This window comes from Heterocephalus glaber, unplaced genomic scaffold (assembly GCF_053883595.1).
Source record: "Heterocephalus glaber isolate CG9 unplaced genomic scaffold, H.glaber_assembly_v1.0 deba00001600, whole genome shotgun sequence".
Classification (NCBI taxonomy): domain Eukaryota; kingdom Metazoa; phylum Chordata; class Mammalia; order Rodentia; family Bathyergidae; genus Heterocephalus; species Heterocephalus glaber.
Window position 1 is genome coordinate 3,280,269 of NW_028258372.1, and position 24,070 is coordinate 3,304,338.

General features: G+C 40.0%; 1 protein-coding gene and 1 long non-coding RNA gene across 6 annotated transcripts in view; one reads left to right on the forward strand and one right to left on the reverse strand.

Annotated features, from left to right (window-relative positions):
• Pld5 (phospholipase D family member 5) overlaps positions 1–24,070 on the reverse strand; it is a 365,640-nt gene that overhangs the window by 183,136 nt on the left and 158,434 nt on the right. For all 5 annotated transcript variants that reach the window (XM_087194269.1, XM_004853520.3, XM_087194270.1 and 2 more), the window contains one exon: positions 21,066–21,202. In XM_087194269.1, the coding sequence (XP_087050395.1) occupies positions 21,066–21,202 (137 nt within the window). The remainder of the gene's footprint in view (positions 1–21,065; positions 21,203–24,070) is intronic.
• LOC106010084 (uncharacterized) lies at positions 20,535–22,819 on the forward strand. The gene is made up of 3 exons (XR_001184030.3): positions 20,535–20,878; positions 21,130–21,226; positions 22,617–22,819. It is a non-coding gene; the product is annotated as an uncharacterized LOC106010084 (long non-coding RNA).

The window sequence follows — 24,070 nt, forward strand, 5'->3', positions numbered from 1 at the left end:
TGGTTTAGAAAAACTTAAATGAAAAATACTGCCTTTTGTCTGCTTGAAATATGCATTTTAAAACTATGTTGTACTTGCTTACATTTTTGGTTATTAGGTATCTCTTATAACAATCTTCAAAAATTACATCTGTATTAGCCTGTTTAATGTAAGTATTTTTTAATGAGTAAGTGAGTGAATTATATAATCTATTTCTTTCTTTTTTTGAGATGGGGTTGCTCTAGTTCACCTTGAATTTGTAATCCTCCTGCCTCAGTCTCAAAATAACTGGAATCACACACATGCCCCACCACACTCCGCACTAAGTAATCTTTTCACAATATAAACTTGATTTCCTTAGCACCTACTGCTCCAAATTTGAAGTATGAGCTGGGATTCTTGGTCTGAGCACTGGAATAGCACAAGCTGCTTAGCAGCCCATCAGTATTTGTTAACAGTTTTAAATGTTGCTAACTTAGAATAATAAAACTCAAGATAGAGAACTTCAGGTAAATGACTCCTTGAAAATACGGTGACAAAACTGCACACTTTAAATTAAATAGGAGGCAAAAAAGATTGTCCTTAATATACAAAGTGATGAATTTTGGTGTATGGTGTAATTGTCAGCTACTTACACAGAGTTCAGAGTACTTCGAATTTTTAATTTTTGCAATGTGAATTTCTTCATCCCAACATGTGCTTCCCTCCTCTCATATTAAAATTCTATCAATGGGCTGGGGGTGTGTTTCTGGAGTAGAGCACTTGCCTAGCATGTGTGAGGCCCTGGGTTCAATCCCCAGCACCCACACTCCAAATTCTATTAAAGAGTAACAGGTAAGGTGGATAATAAAATTATTAATAACAACTAGAGAGGTATCCATTAGGAGTGAGTACTGTTTTGTGTATCATGATTCTATCATCATGATTCTCCAGAGGACTCAACCTTTTCAAGGTTACCCATGATGTCAACTCTTTATATAAAATATTTCCAGAGAGCAATAGATGCTTGAAGTATTATTCCCATAGAGTAGTAAATTAGTTTTTTCCTCTGAGACTTTATCAGGTATTTCAGTTAAGAGTATAAAGCCAAAGATAACCACGTAGTTGCAGAATCTTTCTACTGCACCCCCAACAATTGAAATCAACTGAGGCCTGTACACACCCTGACATAAATTCATTAACCTAAGTGTCTTCCAGGAAAAGCCTTCAGGCATTTCACTAATGCTTCTTAGAGTTTGGATCTGGCTTTTTAAGAATGGAAATGAGCAGAAGTAGCCAGGTCATCCATCCAATGATGCCAGAAGCTCAAAATCCCCTGTGCAGACCATAACTACCCCGGGAATACATGCCTTTTCCTTGTCATCCAGCCAATAAGCAGTGTCTCCCCTCTTCCTTCCAATAAATCCTGCACTATTAACAATGTATGAGTCAGATTTAAGCTTTGACCTCTTTGCTGTTGGACTGCACAATACAGCTTTTGCTCTATGCAAAATCCAGGTGCCAGGGAACTGGTGTCTTAGTGTGTGAGGTAATGAGTCCTCCTTGCTCAGTGACACTACCATGGTCAAGTGCCCATTGGCGAGACAGGCTTTCTGCTTTAAAGTATTTCCGGCTCATTTGACTTTACAGTGGCATTAGGCAGCCACTTTTTTGTGTTTCTCAACTAAAAATCTTCTGCGATTTTTTTAGACTTGTATTTCTTTTCGTTTTCCTGAATTTTCTTGAAAAACTTCAAAATGTAAGGTGAGGCATGAGTCCTTTTCTTTTTCTCCATCTTGACCCTGGGAGACTATGCCTTTTTCTGTTACTATGCGATACCCCGCTGCAGGCATGTTACCACGTTTATCACCACTGCAGGGTTCTTCCTGACACTCTTGCCCACCCTTTAGCACTAGCATCTGGATATTTCCATTTAGATGACCCAAAGATATCACTGTTCCAAGCAGAACTGCATTCTGAGTTTTGACACAGCCTGTCATTAAAACCTGAAGAGTCACATAGGAATTTGATAGTCTGTTGTAAATCTCAAATTTACTCCCCATTTAACAGCTTCACTTCCATTGCCTTAGAAGAATGGGAGACGTGTTAGTCAGCTTTCCATCACTGTAACAAACACCTGAGATAAATCAACTTAAAAAGAGAAAAGGTTTATTTTGGTTAATGGTTTTGGAAGTTTCAGTCCATGGTTACTTGGTGCTGTTGTTTGAGCCTGTGGCAAAGCAGTATATCATGGGGGAGCAGCATGTAGTGAAAGAAACCGTTCCCCTGATTGCAGGGGTGAGGGGAGAGATAGACAGAGAGGTTGAATTTCAATATCCTCTCCGAGGGTGTGCCCCCAGTGACCCAACTTCCTCCCACTAGGCTCCACCTCCTAGGGACTATGTCATCTCCCAATAGTGCCACAGCTAAGGACCAAGGCTTCAATATATAGGCTTTTTGGTGGACACTTAAAACCCAAACTGTAGCAAGAGCCAACATTTTTGTGTGATTCCTGTTTGCTTGTAATCCAGATCATCTAGAAGTTAAATCTTGAGTCCTTTGTATTTTATGGATGCACATTGGGGAGCACAGGGTTTGAATAGCTTTTCCACATGATTGCAACACATCTCCAAACCTAGTACATACCATGTTAGGTGTCTTCCCTGCATTATCTCAGTTAATCCTAACCACAATCCTCTGAGGCAGGCACTCTTAAACCCACTGATAGAACAACTCTGTCTTGGAGATGCTGAGTAACTTGGTTAAAGTGAAGCAGGAACTAAGGGACACAGCTGAGACCCAATGTTTACTTAGGTAAACAAAATCTATGCTCTCCTGAGGTTCCTACAACTAACTTCCGTTACCTAGTGGTGCCCATACTTTCAGCTGCATAAATTGTAAGAGGGTATTTTTTAAACATAAATTTCTAAGCCATACACACAGAACTGGAGTAGATTCAGACCAGGAATGTGGATTTAAATAAGCATCTAGAAGATTCTAAAGCAGGGATCTAGGAATATGCTTTGAGAAATAACTGGTTACTTCACTGGCATACTAATTTTAACATTTTTCTAGGAAATGGAAATAGAATCATGCCCACAGTCTTGTTAACTGACTCCTAATTAGTTCTAAAATAAAGTCTAGGTCCCAGACCCTGGTGTGTATGGAATTCACGGGGGCAGGCCTATCTTTTTTTCAGGTCCTTGCACCTGCATAGCAGGTGGCGAAACCACTGAGCTAATTCCCTGGCCCTAGGCCTATCTTTTTTACTCTGTCTCCCATCTTTCTCACTGATGCTCTGTTCTCCAGCCACATGGAGTCAAATGCTAGCTCTACTGTGACAAAGTCATATCTTTTCATATCTTCAAGTCTTTACATATGCTGTGGCTCTTGTTTAGAGATCCTGGAATTCTTTACCTTATGTCCTGTCATTCCCCGAGAGTCATCAACTCCCTTCTGTGATAGTAGGGACATCCATCATGTTAGCATTTTTACATAGTGCTGCATATGTTTGTTAATTATTCTTAAATATTCTTTTATTTTTATTTTTTGGTACCGGGGATCGAACTCAGTCCTTGCACTTGCACACCAGGCGACAAAACCACTGAGCTAAATCCCCGGCCTCTTAAATATTCTTAATCGTAGAAATTGATGAAATTCCTCATTGGGTCTTCCAATTTAACACAGTCCCGATACTAATTAGACCTTTATTAGATACTGACTCATTGAAAATAAAAAGAACCCATCAAACTTTTTAGATAATCCTAAGAACTTAAAAATTCTGTGGCTACATTTGGGCATGATTCATTTGCTAACGATCATCAACTATCTTTAGTTTTTTTCCCCATTAAGTTTATTGGTACATTTTTGGTATAAAATACAGTTACGTTCATCATTGGGATCTTGTACCATTACATGATGCATCTTGGTTCTTATTTTTTTTCCCCTTCCCCAGCCCTCCCTTCACCCACTAAACCCTTCCCTATTTGCAAAGACCTTGTTTCCATTTTTTTCCTCTTCTCATATTTTTTCTTTTCCCTTTTTCCCTTTCCCCTACCCCTCCCACTTCCCCTGCTCCTTTAGACCTTTTCTTCCTGTTACACAATATCAGTTATACATTTTTTAAATTACAATATTAAGATCTAGGAGACATTACCACAGATTTTACAGAATTTAAAAGGATATAGAAAGCATATTACAAAAATCTTTTTTGAAATAAATTTGACAACTTCTAAGAAATATCTTGGAAGATAAATTAATGAAACTAACTCTGGAGGAAATATAAAATTTGAATAGCATCTCTTAAAGAAAGTATATTCCCAGCTTGAAAACCTACCTATATGACAACAGGCTCATATACATTTTAACTGATAAATTATATCAAACAATTAAAGCAGAAAAAAGAAGGAAGACTTCTCCCCTCATTTTAGGAACTTAACATTGTGCTAATCCTAAAACTGGATAAAGATAATAGAAGAAAAAAGTATGAACATAGATAGAAATTTGTTTAACAAAACAAACTATTGGAAGTCAGATCTGGCAGGATGTAGAAAGTGGTTTTGTTATAGGGATGGCAGTGTTGGTTCAGCATTGGAAGATCCACCCCTAAAAGTCATCATTTTAACAGAGGAAAGGAAAAAGCCATATGATCCTGTCACTAGTTGGAGAAAAAGTATTGGACCAAATTCTACAGCTGTTCCTGGTAAAAGCTATCAGGAGCCTAGAAGTAGAACAGAACCTTCTCAACAGATTAAAGACATGTACTCCATATTTCGAGCAAGAATGCCTTATATGAATGGAGAAGATACAATGCTTTCTCCTTAAGGTGGGGAACAAGGGCAGATATACCTGCTCTTCATCTGTCCATTAAACTTTGAAACCTAGGCCCCACCAAAATAGTCTGGCAATAAAAAGACACAATTAGGATAGGATTGGCAAGGTAGAAGTAAAATCTTTATATGTAGATGAAATGATCATTTCCAGAGAAAATACTAAGAAATCTCTAGGAGCCCCTAGAACTTGTACTTGAATTTAGCAGGATTAGAAAACACAAGGTATATATAAAAATTCAGGCCTGTGTATACTTGCTATAAATGAAGAATTGGATATTGAAATTTAAAAGTTATGTAGGAGTACAAAGGTCCTAGAAAAGTTAAAAACAAAAACAAAAACAGTGTTGGAAGACATTTAGTACCTAATTTTAAGACTTCTTCTAAAGCTACAGTAATCAAGGCAGTGTTGGTGTAAGGAAAGACATATAGATCATTGGAATAAAACAGAGAATCTAGAAATAGAATCACAGCTACATGGTCCACTGAGTTTTGAAAGATTATTTAACATTAGCATTTTATAGAATAGAAACTCAATTCAAGAGCCAAGGAAGAGATAGTGTTTTCAGCAAATGGCACTGGAACACCTGGTATCCGTATATAGAAAATTAACCTCAACCCTTTATTTCCATACATGAAAATAACTTGAAGGGATCTATGAACCTAAATAAGAAAGCCTAAAAGTATGAAAATTTAAGAAGAAATTATAAGGGAAAATATTTATGAATTCAGGGTAGGCAAGAACTACCTAGGATACAAAAAACATGATGTATAAAAGAAAAAAATTGATAAATGAGATTCCATCAAAATTTAGAACTTTAAATGACATCATTAAAATGAAAAGTAGTCCTTAACCAGACCATATTTCCAATGCATATAACCTATGACCAGAATAAATCAAGAATTCTTAGAGCTCATTAATAGACAACCCAATTAAAATGTAGACATGATAAATAGCCAGTATAGCACAAGGAAAGGTGTGCAACTCTAGAATCAGAAAAATATTAATCAGTACAAGAAGAAGACTGAATTATTCACTCATTAGAGAGATGAAGTTAAAAGTTTTAGAAGGCTTGTCATGACTTTTTCTTTTTGTTGGATTCTCCCCCTTTGCGTTTAATTTGTCACACCCAATGGATTCATTCTGCTGGGTTTCCTGGGGTTGTGATCCTCATTGTCTTTTCCTAGGGTATTGTCTAAAATGTTTTGGAGTGCTGGTTTGGTATTCATGAAGTTCCTGAGGTGCTCTTTGTCATGAAAGTATCTTATTTCTCCATCAATTTTGAAAAATAGTTTTGCAGGGTACATCAATTTGGGTTGGAGGCTGTTTTCCTTTAGGGCTTGAAATACATCACTCCAAGCTCTTTTTGCCTTGAGGTTTGCATTGAGAAGTCTGCTGTGATTCTGATGGGCTTTCCTTTGTGTGTGATTTATTTTTTTCTCTCACTGTTTGTAGAATTTTGTTCTTCTGTTGGTTTTCTGGAATCCTAACTATTATATGCCTATGTGTAGATTTTTTTTGATTAAGGCTAGCTGGATTCCTATATGCCTCACTTATCTGTATGTCAAGTTCTTTTCCTCTCCTTGGGAAGTTTTCTGCCATCACTTCTGTGGACAGTTTTTTATGTAATCTGCACTCTCTCCTGTTTCTTCATTGACTCCAATCAGTCTTATGTTATTCTTCTTTGCATCGTCTAGCAGCTGCTGGATTGATTTCTTGTGTTCCCTTACAATTTTAAAGCAATTTTTCTTTTCCTCCTCACTAATTGCAATCTTATCTTCTATATCTGAAATTCTATCCTCACATTGGTTCATTCTGCTGTGCAGACTTTCAATGGAGTTTTTAATCTCTTGGAAATCTGTTTGTATCTGTTTTATGGATTCCATTTGTTTCCTATGTTGGGATTCCATCATGTTCCTTAGATCCCCTATTTTTTTATCTGTGTCCTCTCTAGATTTATGAATCATGTCTTGCACCATAAGCACAATCTTTGCTGTTATCTGAGTAATTATTTTTGATTTCATTTTTCCCAGATCCTCTTTTGTTGCCAGTTTAGAGAGTCCATGTGGTCGAGTATCAGATTGTTCCATCTTGTTTCCCTTTGGGGTTGCTCTAGGTGATCTGGAAGTCTGTTTTTCAGGCTTGTTTACATGTCTTCTCATTTCCACGGGGGGTGGGGTGTGCCTCTAGTGCCCGTGCTGCTCACCTTCTCTGCCCTAGGAGCCTGGGCTGGCGGCGGGGAAGCTTCCTTCCAGGTGCTGGGACCAGCTCAGCTTCTCTGTCCTAGGAGCTTGGGATGGCAGTGGGGGAGCTTCCTTCCAGGTGCTGGGACCGGCTCAGCTTCTCTCCAACTATCTTAATCTTTCAGCATTTCAAAGATTAATGTAATGTTTAGGGGAAGAATGGATTTTGGAGGTCATCTTGGATGATCTTATTTTACAGATGGGAAAATATAAGCCAAAAAGAATGAGATGGCTTTCCCAAGTCTATTTAGGGGTTCAGTGGAGAATTGCAAATGTTCTTTCCCTTATCCAGTTCTTCCTTCTCTTCTTACCACTTCTTCACTGATCCTTTAGTCTACTCTATAATTTATTTGCCTATCCACTCTAACTGGGGCACTACTGGAACAGACATATTAGCTCAGCATGGTATTTCTTCATGTCCACTGTCATCAGCAGGTGAGTCCTCAAGATGCCTGTCCTTGTGCCAGATGCCAAATATGCAAATATTAATAAGATGAGAGTTTCCAACCCCAGCAAGCTTGTAGTCTAGCAGAGAAGACAAGTTAGTATGCAGTGAGTAAGATCTAGTGTCCCAAGTATTTGCATTACTAGCATAAGCAAATGGACACTCCTTGACATGGTAAATAACCTAGCTCTATGACATACTTGGGATTACACGTGGAATAAAAAATTGTCAATAATGTATACAAGGGACAAATGACACCTATCCCTTATTTAACAAATTTGTAATGGAGACCAAAAGGTAAATAAAAAGAAAGATAATAGAACACATACATAAGAAAGCTTGTCCTAACTCACCTGTCGTAGAAATGCCAGAGAAAGGTGATCTCTAAAGAAGACCTCTTAATATCCCCTGACTGCTGAGAGAGAATAAAAATTGTAGCTGCCGAGGATATAATTACTGAAACCTACTCCTGAAAAGAGACATGGCAGGTACAAAGCAACATAATCAATCTGCAATATTACATTTCTAGACTAGGCTGACTCACACATAAACTGAGTGAATCTTAGGTTTCATTAATGATAAATCGAAGTCCAAACTTAGAATTCATTTATTTAAGAATATTTTGAAAAATATATGACAATTGATGTAATACTTTTGGAATACTAGAATGTCCTTTGTCCAATATTGCTAATATGTTAGAGCTACAGGAGAAAGTCCCATATAACTACGCTACATTTTTATTTACACAAAAGGCAAGAAGAAACAAACTCACAAAGAGTATGTGTATAAAGCAGCTCAGCTCAATATGATGGACCGAGTTAAACTGAGGAGATTTTACTTTGTTTTATTTTTAACTTTATTTTTATTACTACATGTTTGCAGTGCATAATGATTATGTTCCTCATGGGGCGTTGGTACATGTACATAACACATTTTAATTCTTTTTTCATCCTCCCCCACCCTGGTCTCCTTCCCTTTTTGCAAAAGACCTATCTCCTTTTTTCCTATCATCTTTTATCTTGCTCATTAATTTATTTATACTTTGGGTTTGTCATATAAGAGAGAGTTAATAGTCCATATATCTAAGGAGAATTCCCAAGGACTTCAAGATAGTTACTTTGTACATTAAGACTCCTAAAGAGACTGGCTAAATTACTGGAAAAACTAATCCCTGTTCACCAGTGGATAATGAGAATTGTAGCAGAGCACGGCAACACACGGCACAGGGACCTCCCAGGGACACAGGTGGCCAGTGCTTACTCCTGGAGGGGAGACTGCTCCAGTGCAGCCCAAGAGATGGAGGCAGAGGAAGGCTGTGCCCAGCACCCAAAGCAGCAGGCACCAAGGCACTGAGGCTCGGAGAGCTTCGTGCTTCTAGGGCCCAGGAAACCATCTGGACCGACCACAGTCTTACATGGAAGTTGATAAAGAAGGAAGATGGAGCTGGCCAGGATGGCAGGGAACTTAAGACTCACGTGTAACAGAATCTGGCACAAAATTCAGCAATGAACTCCCTCAGGATTTCAAAGAAAGCCAACTTCTACTTTGAGTGAAAAAAAAAATCTGATATAATCTTTCAGATGAAGTTTGGGCTAAGAGAAAAAGTAGGCAGTATAAAAATTTATATCTTTTTAAGAAAATATGGACCATTCATAAATTTGTGTGTTATATCTTAAAGGCTTGAAAAATTCAGAAACAGACTAAAAATGTTTTAGAGTAATAAAATCAATGGAGACTTCTAACAGTCAGCGATGTGTGCATCAAAATAGCCTCAGCCCTCTGGGCAGGGTGAGTCCTGGGGAAAGCATGCTTGGACCTCAGGACCCTGGTCTCCAGGCTAGAAGAGGCAGGAGTAGACCAGGGTCTGGTTGGGGAAGGTTTGCAGGTGGGAAGGCCAGCGAGAAGGCCCACTGCCATGGACTAGAACACAGCATGAAACTGCGAGCTCCATGCCGCCGGGCTACGGAGATTGAGAACGGACACATCTTTCTGAAGCTCACTTCAGGGACAGTCTACACCTGGTCTACAGTAATAATACTTTTTAAGAGATAGTATGTTGCCCAGGCTGACTTTGAACTCTTGGGCTCAAATGGTCCAATCCTCCTTCCTCAGCTTCCCTGAAGCTGGGACTTCTGGTGGCAACTACCATGCCCTGCTTTAGTTATAAAATATTAATCAAAGCGTACTGCACATGTTTGTGCTCTCCTAGAAGGTTCAGGAAATGAAGACAGGGTCTGCATCAACAGCTGAGGTCCAGCTGGACCGACGGGGTGGGGTGTGCTGGATAATGGAACAGATGCTGGAATAGCCTCCTCCCCTTCTGTGGGCCACTTTCATCCCAGCAGTCCTGACGTGAGCCTCAGCACATAGAAGTAAGGCAAGGCTCAGTCCGACTGGATTTGAGTGGAAGGGGGTTAGAATGTGCCAGCCCCAAATATGCCACTCTGGCACAGTGACTGTTCTGAGCAGAAGGTCACTGGGAATTAACAGATGCAGAGAGAGACCCTGGAGCTTCCCTTATCTAAGGGCAGACATGTCTGAGAATGGGGACGGCCACAAATCCCCTCGCTGGGGGAATTTTATGGCCATAAATAACAGAGCAAGTCAGTATTGAGACAGGCTTATAGAAAGGAATTTGCTAAATAAGCTTTATCTTCCATGAGTTTCTCCCACATATTTAGCTTTCCACATGTACCGCCTTAAGAACTCTAAATCCTTTTGTTTTACCTTGGCACTTCTTCACAAACCCGTGGCCCTTTTGTTAAGTGCTTATATAAGGCTTCAAAGGCTTCAAGTCTGACCACCTCTTTAGGGTTTTCATTTAATCTCTGTGAGTTTGTTCTCATAAGCATATGAAATAAACCTTTTTTTCCCTCTGTTAATTTGTCTTCTGCCATTTTAATTTCAGGGCCCTCGAAACTGAATCTACAAGAGTAGAGGAAAGAGGTTTTCCTTCCCCACAGAACCAGCTTGATCCCTTACTAGCTGGGTAGAAAATTTAATCACTTTAAACCTACCATTTCCACAATGAGGATAACAATGCCTACTTACTGTAAGTAAGAATCAGCAAAATAACTTAAGGTGCCTTATGTGGCATCTGGCAAGTTAAAGATGCACAATGAATGACAGCAATTCTAACACCAAATAATATCTTAAAACCGGTCATTTGTTATAGACAAATGTCACAGTCCACTTCCACCTGGAGATCTATCCCCAGACTCTTCAGGCAATATTTTCAAATGTTATTCTGAGCACTGTTAACAAGAGATAGGACTGGTCTGTTTTAAACAATAAATGTAATAATTATCAAAGCAAAGCGATCACAGTGAAAATTCACCTTATAGATGCACAAGTGATCAATTTTCATTGCTCTGTAGAAGTAAAACACATTAATAATTAACTGTGACTATGTCCTATAATTTGATATTCTAACTTAACAGAAAAGACAGGCTCAACAATTTCATTATACCTTTCTGATAAATTAATTTGCTCTGTGTCTGATGTCACTTCTGTTGCTGATGCAATTATGATTATGATTATTGTATTTGTCTCAGAAATGCTGCTATATTTTACCGGATCTTCTAATAAGTCATACTGCACCTGTCTCTGTTGGCCAAAGGACACAAACAGGCATGCCACAGATGAAGATAGATATGACTCATAAACATGTGAAAAGATTTCAACAGTACTTATAATTAAAAAACAATAAAATATTATTAGTTTTCTTTTATCACATTAGCAAAAGATAATTGGATTATATAAAATGTTGTCAAGAATAGAAGAAACAAGTAATTTTACATATTAGTGATTCAGACTCTTTAGAATACAATTTGTCCTAGGTATCTGAACTTGAAAAGTATTAGCCTTTGGCATAAAAATTCCATTGCTAGGAATTTAAAGGTATTCTACTACATATGGCTAAATGTATTCATGTAAGATATGCATTGGGGCATTACTTGCTACAGTAACAACAACAAAAAGAAACAGCAACAACAAAATCCTCAGAAAACAAAAATGTCCTTCAAATCACTAGAAGACTGGTTAAATTACTTAGGTTATATTTATACAATGACTGCTAAGCAGCCATGGCTCTATATATCTACAGATCAATATATCTGTAAGATGCCTGAGGAAAACAATGCTCAAAGTACAAAGCCATGTTGATATGCTCCCATTTGTGAGAGGAAAGCTATGAACATACTCATACACAACACACGTAGAAAAATAACATTTCTGGAAGGATATACAAGAATGCGTTGATGGTGTTTGCTGTGGGCTAGCATATCCAGGATCTGCCACAGCAGAGGGATTACTAATGCCACACTGTTGACATTTTTGTAACATATATAATAGTTTTTCAGATGCATAAACAGTTACATGTTTAAAAAGGCAAGGGTTTAATAGGCTAGCTTAGAAATACAAGTGTAGTAAAGCAAAATCGAATGCAGTAATTACATCTAAGATGATAAATTTTATGGATTAACCATGAGTGAAGAACTTTCTGACCTTTTCCCCCTTTTAGTCAAACAAGTTACAGAGTTTAGCTCACTTGGTTTCTGAGGACTGTATACTGTTTTCTTTGCCGTCATTCTGCACAGAGCCCAGGCAGGTCACATGACCAGTTTGCACCCGTAGGAGGCCGAGCTGAGACCCAAGTCCAGTCTCACAGGTGCCCAGCTGGGCCTGCTCTGGGGCACTGCTCACTCACTACATCTTGACCTCTGATATCCAGCGAGGGCCTGGACACCAAAGCCTCGCAATGCCTTGTTATGACTCTGGCCAACCAGTTTCCATTTTGGTAAAAGCATAAGCCTCATGAGGCTGTGGTTTATATAAAAAGTGACGTTTCTGGCACTGTATGCTGGGTCTTTGTGAGTGTGGATAAAAAAGTAAGCGAATCACATAACTTCACTTTGTCAAGTGCTTTGCAATTTTCTATACATGCATTATTTTTATCTCACAATGGCACGGAAGGAACGTTATCATTACCAATGAGATGCCGTGGATGGGTTTAGATGACTTCCTCAGCTTGAAGGGGCAAATAAGAGACCGACCCTGGTCATCTGAAGCTGACTTCTGTTCCTAGCATGTAACTACACTGACTGTGGGGAACATCTGAAGCCACCTTTAGGTCTGCAGTGTGTTTCTTTGCAGAATCTCTGGCTGCTTGCAGTCATGACTTTCAGATTCCCAGTTCAAAGTTCCTACTCTGAAACAGGACTCCCTTCTTAAACACTGCATTCCAAACTGGCAAGCTGTTCTCAGTTTCAAAAGTCTGAAGTTTTGGAAGTTGAATTCCAGTGAATTCTTTGACATATTTTTCTGTTAAAAAACTTTTGTTTTTTTTTCTCAAGACAGTTTTTGTGATTAGGGCGACTGCTTTAACTGAAAGCTCCAAATTGAAAGTTTCTAATGTCAGATCTATAAAAAAGCAGCAACCCAAGTTTTCTTCTTTTATTTTTCTCCTCAGGCTGCCATGTTGGTCCATGTTCCTAATGCCTCTCCTGTTGCTATGGCTGTGAGGATGATTGTACACAGACAGGTACCTTCCTGATAAGGTGGCTGAAATAGGCTGCATGTCAAAAAGACATTTGTACTTTCTGTTCCTAACATTAGTTATGATTAACTGATACGACTTGCCTACAAGGGTTCAATGAACTTTTTGAGAAATATACGCCACATTCAAATAATCTTTTTGGAGAGCAAGCCTGGCAACAGGAAATGTCAACATCATTAGTCTTATATTAAGAACCATTAAAATCAAAACTTCAAAATAATTAGCTCTGCTGCTCCCCCAAGTAGTAATTATAGACCATCAGGAAGTATCACGCAGATTTCCTCCTTTACACATTAAATGCTAAAGAGAAAACATTATTTTTAAAGTAGTCTTTACTATTTTTAGCCATGGAACTATAGACAATACTTGGTGGGCATGGGGGTAATGAATTCTCTCATAATTCAGGAAATGTGAATTTGACTGGACTCAGTGGTGGAATGATAACGTTGTTTTGTGCCATTTCATGAGAGTAGAATCCAGAGCATAAAAATATCTGTATGTAAATGTGCTTGGGGACTCCTCTTCTCCTTCATAATGTTAAGCTTCTACCTTCTAAGTATTATTAAAAGTTACCTATTTAATGCTAGTTAGAAAATATTAGTGTTATTTCATTCTGGCAGTTCTTTAAAATGTTTCTAATGCATTTCCATATGATAGCCGTTAGGTACATAATCTATAAACTTCAGTCTCTCGTAATCCTCAGTTTTTACCCTCAAAAGCAAATTCTGCTAAGGTAGGATATGAACAGTACTATCCCTTTAATTTATACTAGTCTTATATGAAAATTATTGCTCCTTAAAAAACAGGAGCTGCTTAGTTCTGAAGCATGAAGTTTTGCGTAAGACAGGTTTCTTGTTTTCGGAGAATTTTTGATGCAGTTAGAGAAACAATGAAAGGACCAAAATGCTGATAACAGCAACAGAAAGCTGAGGTTCCCATTGCAGGAAGAGCCTGGAATCTGTAGGAAGAAGGCAAGGGATGTAGAATCAAAGCAGGTTAAAGTTCTTGAGCTCAGTCTCTTGGGAGCGTGAGAATGAAATGTCCTTACAGTTTTAGAATCTCAGAAGGGAAAGAGAGCAGACAAATGCAGGTAAAAAGTACAACGAACCCTGTTGTGGTTACACATGCCTGTAATCCCAGTGCTCTGGGAAGCTGAGGCAGGACGACCTAATGGGAAGGCCCTGGATTCAAACCTTAGTCTCCCCCTCCCCCCAAAGACAGAAGAGTTGACAAGTGACAGGTCTTCCTATGAGACACGCCTGACAGGAGGGAAGGATGAGTGATAACATTCAGGGATTCTGAATTGGAAAGAAAGCAGAAGGAATTGAGTTATATCAGGTGGACACCACGTTCTCACCTCTAAACAGAAACCCAGGAGGAGGAAACTCAGCGTTGTAGAAAAGAGCAAAGAGTTTGGAACTGGGAAAAGACCAGAGGAGACCACAAATAAATGGATCAAATGACTCACTTATGTTTCATATGACAGGTTAAACATGAATGCTTCCTTCTGTCTTCATATGCTCAACGATTCTGGAAGAAATAGACACTGGTACTGACAAAAAGGAAAAATTCATCAAAATTATCAAAGAAATAGGCTCATTGTGGGCTCAAGTGAAGAAACTGGGCGAGGTGGTAACCCAGAAGTCACCAGAGCCAGTCTTTGCCTTTATACTCATCTCTCATCGTTATTACCAGTTAGTGCATTACAAGTCTGTTTGAATCAGGTGTGCTCGGCTTCTGAATTCTTGGGTGTTTTTCTATGGGTGGAGGTGAGTATAAATTTAAGCTTTTCTTTCTCTTTACAGGGAAAAGTGCTCAAAGATGAAGGAAGGAGCCCCAAACCAAACAGAATCTTCTAAGTTTGGGATAACACTCTAATTTAAAAACATGGTTGGATTTGTCAATATAAAGCACGGTAGATCAAAGTTAACACCGAGAAAGGATAAAGTTTATAGTTTAAGAAAAACGTGGAAAATGATTCCAGATTCTTCCTTTTTTTAGTAGCAAAGAAAAGTGAAACTTAGGAAAACACAAACACTGGCAATGAACGTATGTTGCTTACTACAGAAGAATGACAGCCTACATTTACTGAACATTTGTCAGATGACATTTTGTGACAAGTGCCTGCATTAAAATATTCAGCTTTACAGAAACTACATGAAGACTGAGTTGATCTGTCCCTTTGTGCATCCGGACAAGGGCCCAGGCTAAATGGCTGTGCAGATTTATGGGCAAGAGTGAGCGGAGCTGGACAGTAGTCACCAGGATGGGGCTGCCTGCGAAGAGTGAGGTCCAGGGACAGGTGTTGCATAATGACTGGATAAAACGGGTGACACAGGCCTGTCTTCGTGATAGGCGATGTTAGCCCACTAATGATTTCATTTCTTTGTGGGTTTTTTTGGTACCGGGGATAGAACTCGGGACCTTGCGTTTGCGAGGCAGGTGGTGGAACCACTGAGCTAAATCCCTGGCCCTAATGATTTCATTTCTACTCAGCTTGTTGTCAAGGGAACCGAGCCTGAGGGAGAGGAGCAGCAGGATGCTGGCTGGTTCTGTGTGCACTTAGCAGAAAGGTGTGGATGAAAGCTCTCTGCCAGCAGCATCTAATGGTGTCTCTGGCAAGTGAGGGAGCAGTAACCGGACATAACTGACTTCGGGTGGCTCCAGGGTGTGAGGCACACACAGCCACACACACAAAATGGAGGCTCTCCTCTGAAAGGTTGGGTCCCATGTGATGGCAGGGCACCTGCACAGGAGCAACCCTGGAGGATGGTTCCAATGCCTCTGCTTGTCCCTGGGCAGACTCACAGCAGGAAGTCATCTCTTGCAAAAATGGAGTGCAGTGAGAGTTAAGGGTACCAGTGAAACAAGAAGTGGCCAAGTCATGAGATGTACGCACTCTGCATTAGCAGTATAAGTGTTCTGTGCTTAGCCAGTGATGCCGAGCCCACTGATGATGAGTACTTTCCTAGAACATTTGCTTTTCACTGTCTCAGGTAGTCAAGGAACAAGCAGGTTTTAAAGTAATAGGGGCCGAATCAACACATTAATAAATGGTGGAAGTGCCCAGAAATCTGACTCAGAGTCAAGAAATAGGTCAGAGTCATTTAGTGAGGTCAAAAATCTTATTTGTGGGCCTAGCAGTTGAGGTTGGTTAAAAGATATTTGGAAGCCTGGCACAGTGATGTGTGCCCATCATTTTAGCTATTTGTGAGGCTGAAGCAGAAGGATTGGCCAAATCAGTTGAGCCCAGGAGTTTGGAGCCAGCCTGAGCAACACAGTAAGGCCTATCTCAAAAAAAAAAAGCACTTGGAAGTTAACTTTGAGGTAGTTGGCATTTTATAGATTTGGGTGGAAAATTATGATAAATGAGGGTATCATTATCTACTTTTAGTACAGTAATATAGCAACAAAATAATACGAGGGAAAGAAAAAAACTTTAGAATTTTTTATAGGGAGAAAACATCATTTAGCAAGACATATAAGAGGGGGAAACATTGAGTGGGTGGTATGATTCAGTGTACAAATCTATCAGATGATAGAAAGGTTAGTTAGTAGAGATAAAATAAGATGAATTAAAGTAATACATTTAGAAAAGAGTGCACAGGCCAGGGAAGAGACTGTCATAACAGTGAGAAGACTGACAGGCTCCAGAATGGCTGGGATCTTTTCAACTTCCAGGAGTGAAGAAAGCTGCAAACACAGAGGGAGCTAAACTACCAAGTAATAAGATCTCAGCAAAGGTTGAGCTGAGCATGTAGCACTTTTTATGATATGGACACCTGGAGGAGAAAAGCTCAACGAGGAAACTCAAGTGAAATGGAGTCACTGGGAGCTGGGCATCCCATGGTCTAGTAGACACCATTTTAAGACACAGTTGGGGAAGGATGCTGGTCTAGTGGGCGCCATCTTGAGACAGTTTGGAAAGGATTCTGGTCTAGTGGGCACCATTTTGAGATACAGTTTGGGAAGGATGCTGGTCTAGTGGGCGCCATCTTGAGACACAGTTTGGGAAGGAGTCTGGTCTAGTGGGCGCCATCTTGAGATACAGTTTGGGAAGGAGGCTGGTCTAGTGGGCACCATCTTGAGACACAGTTTGGGAAGGATGCTGGTCTAGTGGGTGCCATCTTGAGATACAGTTGGGGAAGGATGCTGGGAGGTTGGAGACAGGGGAAGGATGAAGTCATGAAGGGTAGCCTGGAATTTTGTACAGAAGGGTGAAGTTGAGACAGACAGGCTGGAGAATATCTGTAAGCCAGAAGGGTTGTCTCCTGCTGGTCTACATCAGCACCAGTATACCCCAAGAGTATACCACATCTCTGAAAAGCCTCATCTTTTTCACCAGGGGCACCTGGCCTGCAGAACCTCGAGTGAAGAACAGTGGATCTTACTCTCCTCTGCAGGCTGTTGAAGGTGTAAGGCAATGGCCAAGGGTGCTTTGAGGACAAGGATGGGTGGAACCAGTTTAACACAAGGCAGCATGCTTGAGATAAGAGATCCAAGGGCTCAAGTCTGACGTGGTGCTGTGGGAGGCAGTGAGACATGGCAGTCATGTTCTCGCAAATGGATAAAGAAAATTAAGGCAGAAGGGACTGATAACACAGGAAGAGGTTTGAGAATGGAAGAATGAATATAAAAATGGACAATGGTGAGATCACACATACAAAGTAGACTTATGACTCATAGCTTGGAGCAACCTGCCCAGGAAACCAACTCCTTAGCTCTAGTCACCAGCCCAGGAAGCTAGCCTGCTTTGTCAGACTTGAAGGAAATCAGACTGCTATCTCTCATAACAACCCAGGGAGCTAAATAATAACTGCTATCACAATTGGTCCCAGATGGATGGGACTTGATAAATAACTGCTGGCTTCCCTAATTTTTACCTCCTCTTTCAACTGAGAACCAACTAGAGAAAGCCAGATATGCTTCCCTAACCAATCACACAGCACACACTTCTAGCTTGCCACTTCCAACTTCCCTATAAACAGCCTCAGTCAGATCATTCCTGGAGCCTCCCATTCTCCCATGGTGAGGCAGCGCTGCCATTGTTCTGCCTGCCTTTGAGTCTCTGCAAAACACAACCCATGGTGGTTGACTCCCTTGCTACAGGCGTCTCTGAATAAATGCCCTCTGTTCCACGTGGTTGGCCTTCATCTATTTCCACAAAAGCAAAGACTCAAATCAGGATAAAGAGTAGACTCAGTACCAGTGAGGAAGTGCAAAGTTAGCCATGAATACAGAAGAGGGATCCATTATCTGTTGTTTCCTGATGCTTTGCTATGGATTTACATAACTTGCTGAATCCTCATAAATCTTGTGAGATAGATTTTTTAATCCATCATTTTTAATGGAAATGAAACTAAAGTAGCCTTTGTAATCTGTCTAAGGTGGAGCAGAATCCAAGGACAGATTTATTTATTTTTATCATGTCAAGTTACTCTCCCAGTGCCCCCTAACATCCCCCACTGTAGTTCTGACCCTGGTACATTGTCACAGCCATCTCCTTAATGGTACTGTGACTCCTCGTTCAATCTCTTGGTTCTCTGCTGGTAGCTGATGAAATAATTCAATTAATGTCCTTTCCAAATTTACAAATTTAGAATGTGTGAGGAAAGGAGGTCTGAACTTAGATCTTTCTGGTATCAAAGACCATAGTTCTTCACCACAACAGGCAAACCTGGAGGAGGAGCTGTGTGCTGCCAGGTAGGTGCAAAGGTGATGTGGACATTAAATTCATTGATTTGGGGCACTGAAAACATGGTAAGGCTGGGGAGCTGGGTAGCACATTTTCAAGTTACTAAAGATGTTGGCAATGGATGAGGCTAATGACCAGGAGGTCTGTTAGTAAAGCACAAAAAAAGTTGAGAGAGAATCCTGGAAAGTAGATGATGTTGCCTAGGATGATAAAGCGGGGGGATGAATGCTATAAGAACAGTCATTAAATTAAAATGAGAATAGAATAATGGTACAGAAATAGATTGTGATATAAGGCACCTCAGATACTCTACCTCCTCATGCTGCACATTGGAAAAAGGAAGAAAAAGAGAAGGCTCCCAGGGAGATAGGAAGAAGTCAGATGCCTGTTCCAGGACAGACAGACAAAGAACACTGAGTAAAATGGCTGAGCATGCAGAACAGAAACATGGGGCTCAGGAAAGAGGCCACAGAATAGAGAAAGATCTAGAGGGGGCTGGAAAGTTCTGGAAAAAAATGTCTGCATCCAGGATCTAATAACTAATAACTAGGTAGTAATTCCAGCCACCCATGGAAAAGGAAGCAAAAGACTGGTGAGAATTAGAATATTTTTTGGATGGAGGAAGAAGCAGTGTTGAGTCATCAGAATTCAGTTCTTGATTAAGATAGAAGAAATCACCAGACCAAATTTCCACTCACTTGAGTAAAAACTAAAAATCTGAGTAAATAATAGCTTTCCCTATGTGAAAAGAGTTAGCACTCAAAGAAGGCACTCTTTTTTTCTTTTGCTGAAACCTGGGAGTATCTGGTAATGGGGATCGAAAAGTCATAAATGTTTTATCTTAAGAAGTTGTTATGGTTTGCCCTCTATAAAATTGCTCTGTAGGTGCTGGTATTTGCATTTATAGTACCCAGCAGTCTTCATTATAAGGTGGGGTGAAAGAGTGAGGCAGAGATTCCACTCAATAAATATGAGTCACTGGCTTCCTGTCCACCTTGACGTTGTAACAAATAGCAATAGCAGAAGATGACAGCAACGCTATTGTTCTACTGTTGTTCTTACAACAATCCCAGTATAATTTTTCTTCAAGATTCAGTCTGAGAAGTAAATATGCTTATGAAACACCTTTCCAACACAAAGGAATAAAATTCAAAATGTATGCTGATTTATTTCTTATATGCTGGGCTCTGAATACTGCACTTGTTTCCTGGTAACTGGATTATAATGAATAATGGGTGAAAGAAAAAGTCATGTATCTTAGGGCATTTCCTGCGCTGGAACCTTCAACCTCAAGGCAACATATCCAGAATAAAATCTCCTGTACACATTACCAGGTTGCAGTTGATTTTAAGCTAGAAAAGATGGGCATTTAGACTAATGCTTTCCATGGGAAAAACTACAATTTAAATACATCATATGCTCTAATTCATAATTACTGTCATAATTTTGTGGCCTCATTTCAGCTTTGCAGCGATAATATTTAAAAATAGACCACTTTACCTACCCCTCTTATACTTTTCTACATCTTCCCCCAACTGAAAAAAAAAAAAAGCAGCAGCTCAGGGAAGCACTGGATGAAGAGATTCATGGGTTTGAAACCATGCATGATGTCTCTGCCAGTCAGGAATGACCCAGGGAAATGCCATCTAATCTAACTGAAATGCAGAGTACAGTCACGATGGGGACCTGTTATGATAAATGCATCCTTAGTGGATTTAGTCACTGTGTGACATCACAGGACTTACATGGCTATGCTGTCACGTCACTAGGCAACATAATCTCATTGGACCACTGTCATAAATTTGGTCCACTGGTGACCAAAATATCATTATGTGGCCCATGTCTACACATGATGATAAAGTTGTCATAATTTCTAGATTAAAAAGAAACTGTATGCTAAGCTGGGGCTGAATGAGGACGGCCTCTGTCTCCTCATAGACTTATTTAATCTTTAACTTGAAGTTGGAAATTTTCCTGAGGTGTCTGTGCTAATGTCCATGTGACATAACAATTAGCACAATGTCCTTTGTCCACAGGGCACTTGCTTTTGCCTGGCTCATTGGGAACAACCCAAAACTTTATGCACAGAGGACTCCAGAAATGCAGACTGTTAAAAGTTGTCACCCCTCTGTGAAGAACATGGAGCAATGGTAAGCCAAATTAAATCATTGCTCATGTTCACCACCATGGTCCAAAAGCAAGAGGAGCCATGGGCAGAATCATGCCAAGGAAAGTCGGATGATCACTGTTTATGGTGTATTTCTCTTCAACGTCCAGGGCCCTCCTTGCCTTTCTTGCCCACCCCCTAAAAGATAATTTTTGTTTGTTACCTCTTACCGACATTTATTTTGACAATTTTTTTCTGAGAGTCCATCCTCATCCTCTCCCATGATGTCCACAGCTGAAAATATCAATGCGACGAGAATAGCAAAGCAGCAGACCAGGGCGAAGATCACGATGCACTTCTGCTGGGACTGAAGAGAAAGAAGGGGACACATGTAAGTTGGGCACTGTCACTAAGCAAACTGAACAGCAGACAGTTTTTGCAAATCCCAGGGAGTACTTTTGGGGCATCATTACTTTTATCACTTCTAGAGAAGGGCAGTGCTGTGGGTGAAATTACCCAGGACCTTTGGCATGTTCCTCAACACAGACTTCAAACCCCACGGACTGGTTTGACTCTGTTAAATAATTCAAGTGTGATATTCAGACTTCTGAACCACTTTCTCTTCCTCTTTTTGATCAAAAGTAGTCCAGAAAAACATTGCCATAAGATCTATTGTTTCGAATTCAAAATGAAATACAGATGCTAGCATCAGGACATAATGTAACTGACATGGTTTATTTCAAAATATTGAGCAGAAGCATGAACAACATTCATACTCTTGATTTTCACTTAGAAAATCAAGCCAAAGCCCAGATGGTTAAAACCACTCATGTCCTTATCTTCTGGCCCAAATGTTATAACTGGAGACACCCTTGTTTCCAGGGGCCCACGGCTGAAGTTGGCAGAAGATAAGGCCATGTTAACTGGTAGGAGCTGTGACCACTGGGACAAAGAGTTTTGTCTGCTTTCTCTCTGCTGTGGTCTGAACCTTTCGTGCACCCAACTCTCAATCTGATGTTAAAACCTTAACCCTTTAGGTGATGAAATTAGGAGGTGGTGTCTTTTAGAAGATGATTAGGCGATAAGGCAGAGTCCTTATTAATAGGACTGGTGGTCTTTACTACAAGAGGCCTTAGAGAGCTCCTGTTTCCCTTCTACCATGTGAGGATGGAGCTGAAGGCGCCGTCTGTGAACTAGGAACTGAGCCCTCACCACACACCTAACCTGTGAGCGAGTGCTCCGATCTCAAACTTTGCAGCCTCCAGACTGTGAGAAATAAATTTCTCTTGTCAAAAAGCCATTTACTTTACGGTATTTTGCTGTAGCAGCCCAAAAGAATTAAGTTATTCTTTATTAGATAAATGAGAATGGGGAAAAGAGAAAGTAATTTTTAAAAATCGATGTGAAACTACAGGTTATTTACAGAGGAGAAAGTGTGATCTTTGACCAGGTGGCCAGGGATACCACCTTGGTGATGGGATAAATATATGCGTGAGTGCACACACACACACATGCACATGCACATATGCTTTCAGAATTTGTTGATTTTGCCTTCTCCTACGACCTCCTGCCCTTTCTTGCTACAGTCATGGAATCTCTGAAGACTCCAAGCAGCCTCCCATGCTCAGAGTCCAGTTCTTCCAAGAAGCAGCTTCAAACTACAGGTTATACACACACACACACACACACAAAATGTTAACCAAAAGAATCAGCATTTCTGTGCCCAGGCATCATCATCCCTGGTGAGTGCTCTCATTCTGTGCTTTCCAATCCTCCCTCAGGTCTGATTTCCTGCTATGGCCTTGTTCCATTCCTGCCTGTCACTATGTATTTCTTTTATTCCACACTCAAAGATGAAGAAGGTGAAGGTCAAAGGAAGACGCATCATTGTTCTTTCATCCGAGACTCTGATTATCTTTAAGGGCATCAATTATGTTTTGCTCTTTTTATCCCTAAGCAACCAGCACAATGCCTAACAAATAGAAGGTGCTCAAGAAATAATTATAGTATTATCAATTAAAAATGAATGAAATGGAAATTACAATGTTTTTGTCTGAGAATGTGGTCATACAAAATGTTCTTTTCAAGACTCAACTGTGCCTTTCTTGAAAATTGATGTGTTTCCATATTATTATGAAGGTAAATTTTGGAGTTATTCTTTTTCACTCTTTCCTGGGGGCAGAGGCAAAATCATGGGCCATATTTAGCAACGACGTAAAACTACAGAATGGACTGTACATTTGTCTTGCCCCTTGATTTTTCATGCACCCTTTATTCCTCACTCGTTTTGTTTTTAAGAAGCAACACGGTGAAATGGTGGAGGGCTCTGACCTCTGCAATCAAAGTGCTTGGATTCTGCCACTTACTGATTCCATGCCTATGGACAAGTTCATTACCTTTGTGCTTCTGGTTCCCTGCCTGCAAAGTGGGGATAACAGTAATAACTGCTTCCCAGTGAATGAGATACTGTAGGTAAAATACTTAAAACACTAACTGGACTTCATGGCTGTTTCTGCTAGTATATTGTATTTTGTGCACCTTATAAGCTGCCTCAAGAAAGAACAAAACCGTCATCATGTGTGACAGAGAAGCAGAGAGAGAGTGAGAAACAGGACTGAAAGAAATGAAATAGAAAGAGAGGGAATACTAGATGGAAAATTTCTAGGACAAAATTTTTGAGAAATTGTTCTAGCTTTGTTTTAATACTTAGAATCCTAAAGTAGTATCTCCTCAGCATGCATCTGGAGGCCTTCTTAAAATACGCATTGCTGGGATCCAGTTCCAGAGTTTCTGATTCACTTGTTCTAGGGTGGGACCCAAGGTTGTGCACTGCAACAAGTTCCCATGAGATGTTTATATCTGAGGTTACACTGAGGTTCAGGGCCTCCTCACCTCCCTGTCCATCCCTGAAGGGTACATCATGGATAGTAACAAGCCCCGTATATACTATGTTTCTTCCCATACTGTACATACCTATGATGAAGCTTAAATTATAAATTAGACACAATAAAAGATTACACCAATATCTAATGACAATATAAAAATTTAGAGAAAAATAAGAACTGTAATAAAATTTCCAGCATCACTACTCTTGAAGTTTGGAGCCATTTTAAAGTAAAATTAGTGTTAATAGAACAGGAGCAGTGCAATACCTTAACAGGTGATGTGATAACTGAGAAGGCTACTCAGTGACCAAAGGGCAGGTAGTGTATACAGTACGGATCCACTGGACAAA